Source organism: Scomber scombrus, chromosome 10 (genome assembly GCF_963691925.1).
Source record: "Scomber scombrus chromosome 10, fScoSco1.1, whole genome shotgun sequence".
NCBI lineage: Eukaryota > Metazoa > Chordata > Actinopteri > Scombriformes > Scombridae > Scomber > Scomber scombrus.
Genome location: NC_084979.1, coordinates 11,722,555 through 11,728,554, shown reverse-complemented (window position 1 = coordinate 11,728,554; position 6,000 = coordinate 11,722,555). Strand labels below are relative to the sequence as shown.

The following is a 6,000-nucleotide window of genomic DNA, read 5'->3' as shown; positions in this document are numbered from 1 at the left end:
CAGACAAAGTACATCCCATCACCTACTCCTCTGTTAGGAAAGCCCTGTTGGCTCCAAGCCCAGATAACAAAGGAAGGATGGATGTAGGACTTGTATCTCTATTCTGTGAAGCTATTCCAGGAAACACAAACAAAACTTACACAAAAAAAAAAACAACAAGGAAAAATTGAGCTTTTTAAACATTTTGTGTGTGTGTGTGTGTGGCCGGCATCTGCCAAGAAACTTAACAGAAGCATTTTCTCATACAAATATTGACAAACTTATTTTCAGGAGTAACCTTGAAGTGTAATGTGGAGACGTTTCAGGTTTCTGTGTCTTGTCTCTTGTGGAAGTAAAGCTGTCAGAAGATGATGGACGATGGTGACATTCGCCAGCTGCACGCACGACGAGGAGAAAATGCAAAAGCGGGTCACTCTGTGATGAAAGCTTAGAGTTTTCTCAACACTGCTTCGCTTTATCGGTTATCCTTCCTTCACACACCTTAATGGTTTTTGTCCTGAACCAGAGGATCATTCATCTTCAAAGTAGCCTTGTCAGTCTCTCTACACTGTGATACAGCAGTGAGAGGGGTGCTAGTCCCCTAATTTAGATGCGAAGACATGGGTGGAAATATGAGATGTGCTTTTTGCCTTCGATTCATTATTCTCTGTCGGTGAAAAAGCAGTTTGACATGTAGCTTCCTCTGGTGTCATTGATTTTGGTGTATTGAATATATGCTGCTTTTCATATATGGAAAGCACAAAGATTACTTACATATAAGACTTTAAAGATGCAATTTAAAGCAGATTTCAGCATTTTCTGTTGCGACCTGGAGGATAAACATCTATTTCTGATAATGTCATCTGTTCTATTTCAAGTCTGTTCTTCCACATGAGTAACCATGGTTACCATATTGTGTCTCTACATATAAAAGCCAGCTGCTACCAGCTGAAATGGCCAAAGATAGTAATGAACATTGTTGTGAATGATGAGAAATGAGAGTAGTTTTTTGGATTTTCTCAGAACAGGGACTAATGCTCTATATTAAAAAGTGCTTTTCAATAAGCGTGTATTTCCAAGATGTCATATATTGCCATCTGAGATGGATACTGTCTCCCTGTATTGTGCCCTCCTTCCTCTCCCTCCATGTGCTCTCCTTTTCCCACAAGATGCCTTGACTTCACTGGGGCTAAAAATAGATGTATCCCCCGGTGCAGCTTGAGCCTAACTTTATTTTTTTGGAGGAAATGAAAAGCACACATACTGTGCTGGAGGGAGAGAGGGTAAAACAACAATAACCTTCAAGATCCAATGACAAATCAGTTTCTGTCTGTGTAGAGACAACAGTACAAGGAGGAACAAATGTTTAGACCTCAGTAAAATGCTTCTTTTCTTCACAGAGCTCTCTTTCATCCTTTAATTTCACTGTGGTTTTGATCTCAAATTAGTTCTCGCCATCTGTTGCACAGGGTGAAGCCCACCTACTCCCCCTGACAAATCAGATTCAAGTCTAAGAGTCGTCTCAATAACTAAATGAAAAAATGATCCTGCTAAATATTTGAACAGCAGTTGTTGTTTTTTTGTTTTTTTTTATGGAAGGTTAATAATCACAGCCTTCTCAGTCCTGGCATGGCAATATGAATATTGATTCCTCACTGGCTAGTGCTGACCCTGATACATCTTTCTGATCGAGGACATATGCAAAGAGAGAAGTGCACATACATGATGCTCACTTTCTCCCTGTCAGGCTCCTACCAGGCCGTGAGGAGTCTTTACATCTCATCTGGAGACAAAGGGAGGGAGACGGCGAGAAGACTGGAGGAGACAGAGGGACAAAAAGAGTGAATGAGAGGAGCAAAGAACTGACATTGCAATAGAATGGAGACCAATGAGAGACCTGAATGTAAGCAGGAGAGGGAAGTGAGAGCCTGGGAAGTGAGAGCCCGGCAAGGCAGAGTGAATGCTGGAGTCAGAGTGTGACAGACAGGCAGAGGAGAGGAGAGCAGGGAGGAAAGGAAGGGGGAAGGGCAGGCGTGGGAGAGATGTGAGTTGAGTCAAAGCCCCCAAGCTCCCCTGATTCGTCTGTGAAAGACACAGTGCTGAAAAGATGGATAGCGTGTGCCCTCTCTGCCAAGGCATGCCCAAGACAATGACATCATCATCATCATCATCAAACTAGCAAGGACACAAGGCGAGAGCCCCAGATTCACGCTTGGATCTTTTATTCATTATTATTCACTCACTTATTCATCATTTTGCTTTCGCTCAGACTATCACTTTGCATTGACACTGATCATGAAGTCTTCATACTTAAAACAAAATAGTACTCTTCCTTCTAAATACAGTCAGACTGTTGCTTTGACCTGACATTGATCATAAATAGTCTTCATACATCAATAAAAATCTCTTACTTTTACATACATGTACAGCTACAAGCGGACACTTTGGTGCGTAGCACAGAAGGAATCATCATAGATTTAGGTTTAAGAGGTGGTTACAATTACAGAGGAATAAGAGGAGAGATGGTTCTTATTTCCTTCATACTGTATGTGTTGTGAGGGGTCGATATACTGTTGCTGAAGGCGTTCAGTTGTGGTGAGCTGCGGCGTCACTGCTGGCGTTCTTTATCGGCAAGTCTCTTTGCTTTACTCTGGAGGTAACGTGCTTTGCCCTCCTCAAAACGTCTCTGCTCCTCCTCACCATCAATCTGAGGGAAGAAGACAAAAGATTTGTTTTCAGACACATTCATCTTTTACATGCGTTGTATGCTGAAATGCTTCCCCTGCTGTTATTATATTAACCGTGGGTATGAAGCTCTGATCTAATTTACCAGTCTGTGCTATTGTAACTGTTGTATATCTTGTTTATGACGTACAGGAGGACTGGGAATGATTGGAACTCGCAGCTCTGCATTATATGCATACATCAACCTGTGGGAGAGTAATAAAATATAACTTTATGACTACTGTATTTACTTTAGTCATCATATTATTGGGACAACTGCCCACCAGACTGCACAGTGGACTGACCGTCCATATAATGCCACCATTAAGTCAAATATTCTTGATGGACATTTAGGTAGTTTTGGTAACTCAAAGACTAATTTGCAGCTTTCCATGAAATTGGCAGTAAATATTCACAGCTAGACCGTGGGATCCTTCGTGGGAGGATGCGCTTGCTAGCCCTGCACGGTTTAATTAGACTGCCTGGCAACCTTGTGACTTAAACAGCAATACCACCACCAGTGACAGTGTCAACACTTTTTTTGTATGGCGCTGCCTGCTTTCTCTCATCTGCACTGTTCTCACAAAACAAAGGGGGAGGGGAGTATGTTGCATGTGAGCATATAGGCGTGTGTAAAATATAGTTTGCGTTAATGACACGCTCAGGAAGAGTCTCTTCACTGTGCATGCACAAGTTGGTTGGCAGACTCAAGAGCACCTGCCACTCAGTAGTACTCGGACTGCAGAGCTGACAGATGGCGCCTTAACTTTATGGAGAGAGAGCAGGGTGGTAACAGATATGACAAAACATCATGCCAGGGACAAGCCCAGGGGTCACGACTCAAATGTGATGAGAATATTAAGATAGTGAATTACAAGCAGTGCAACGATGGGAGTATCCAGCAAGTTCTAGGGAATACAGCTGTAGTACTGGTGTGTTTGTAGTATGTCGGTTATATAACCATCAACATACTGCTCAGTCAATTTTGCTTGTGCCAACCAACTGAAAGTAATGGATAATTACAGTTCATTGACCCTCAAAGAAAATGAATGCCAAGTTTCACTACAGTTCTAGTATTTTTTGTTAGGGTTGTCAGTATTTTTGTGTTGTTAGAAGAAAAATTCAGGGTTGCAAAACAATGCATCAATATTGCAAACAAAAAGCCACATAGACAGTAAACTTAAGTTTATGGCATATTTTTTAAGAATATGGATTGTTTGTTTTTTCATTCTCTGTGTTTCTCTTCCTTATCCTTAAATAAAAACTGTCTTTAAGGTTATCAATGGAAAACTGCATTATCCATTCTGAAATTTGAATTGAAAGTCTTCTAAATGCTGGTTTAAGCATAATATAAATTCTTAAATGGTTCTACTTTATTGTCCAAGTGTATATTTGCATTATATGTACACACATTATTTTCCCTGCTAATACTCTATGTGCATTCCTGGTAGCGTTGCACATGTGCATGCATATGTTTATGCCCATGTGGATCACATTTGCATAACTCAATGAGACAATTCAATACTAAGCTCAAAATGTCCTTCTTGTGTCCCTGTGTAATTGGTATTCCCACAGTGTCTCCAGTCTAATAACTATGATTATGCAGGATCATCAACTACCACTGGTGACTCTCTGGTACAGAACCTATAACCTTGTAAAAGCAGTCATGCCTGTTTTCTAGTGTCTTATATGTGTCTCTGCTGCCTTTTAACATTTCAGGCAACAAGAAAATTCTGTAATTTAACTCAGATATGATCTATTTAACTTTTATCTTTAACTCTTATGAATTATCATTATTATTATGTCATTATTGTACTGTTTTTGCTATATCTAACACTAAAGCAAGGACATTCTGTCTGTGTGTCCTTTGCATATCTATAGAACCACTCCTCTGATAAACTTCACACTTGGAAGCTGTATTGCTGGGGACCCGAAAAAGTGCAGTGTCTAATTTGGTGCAATTTAGACAAGCAACATACTTTGAGTAAACAAAGCAAACAGCGAGCCACTCAGCTCTGCAGCATGGTTTCATGGCTCTGTGAACGCATGTCATGAGCACAGCCGGAGATCAAAGCTGTACAGCAAGTCAGAAAAAAGTATGTTCACATGGCATGTTTGGACACGTGAGACATTTAATTTTAATAAACTTTGAATACACAAACAAACAGCGAACTGCACAACTCTGTGTCTAAATGTGGAGTATGCTGCCCAGTAGTAAAAAGAGTGGGGTGTGGAAGTGGTGACCGTCCTCCACTGCTGGAGTGGAGAATTTCTCTGTATCTGGAAATGAACTTGGATTAGTAGGAGTGGATTTTCTCACTCAGGATAAAATCTGATGATTTGGAAATTGTATAGGGCTTAACTGGAAATGGCTAAATGAAGTACGTTATAGTCAAATAATTAAAAAACGATTGAAAATATTGAGTGTGAGTGTTCATTAAACTAAATGCTCAGAGTTGTTTTCGTCAACAATTTTTTTTTTTCAGATTTTTTTTGTATTCCATAATAATAAAACCATAAACATGGGCACAGATGGTGATCAGAGATGTACGGTGAGTCAGAGAAAAGTTTTTTGCACATGGTGTGCTCTAAAAAGAGAAAAGTACATAGCAAAAACACTTTTAATCAAGAATGAACTGCTTCTTAGGCTACTTCTCACAAGCAGTTCAAAACCAGTATGTCTCATATAAGCACAAATTGTTTGAGCAAACATACCCACTCAAATGATCCGAACTTAAGCCACAGACAACAAACAATTTAAGAACCCAATACTATCAATGCACTTCAGAATGCACGTTATTTCAAAAGCTCTCTGTTACAATGCAGCCTACCGGAGGCCAAGCAATCAGTCTGTTCCGAACAGGCACATTTTGCAAGTGTGGCTGAACTCTGAAACCCTGCTTGTTGCAAAGCAGAAAAAACAATATGATTCAAAGGTCAGCTGCAACAGACTGTACAGGAAACACATTAGATATCAATCTGAATGTCATCCAGTGGGAACCAAGACAAAGTCAGACCTCATAGCCTGGGCCAGTTGGGTCAAACGACCAAGAAAAACAGCTGTTCCACCTGTCATCCTCATTGTCCATTAGATGGAAAGCTGAATGGATTTTGACAAACCAAATGCAGTTAACTTGGAGCAGCCACAAGGCTTGTAAAAGGGACTCACTCCGACAATACCAGAGGGGTTCCTGTGTGTTGGCACAAGCCGTTATTAGAGTGGGCACCAGGTATCAGTGGCACTGCCAAATGCCAGTGTCTCAAACGTAGCACTAAGCTGTAAGCAAGAAAAATAAT

General features: G+C 40.5%; 1 protein-coding gene across 2 annotated transcripts in view; it reads right to left on the bottom strand.

The window, feature by feature from the left end:
* Window positions 1-2,196: 2,196 nt before the first annotated feature.
* The window catches only part of acot7 (acyl-CoA thioesterase 7), a 54,954-nt gene continuing 51,150 nt past the window's right edge, over window positions 2,197-6,000 (bottom strand). For both annotated transcript variants that reach the window (XM_062427259.1, XM_062427260.1), the window contains one exon: window positions 2,197-2,686. In XM_062427259.1, the coding sequence (XP_062283243.1) occupies window positions 2,588-2,686 (99 nt within the window). In that variant the 3' untranslated portion in view covers window positions 2,197-2,587. The remainder of the gene's footprint in view (window positions 2,687-6,000) is intronic.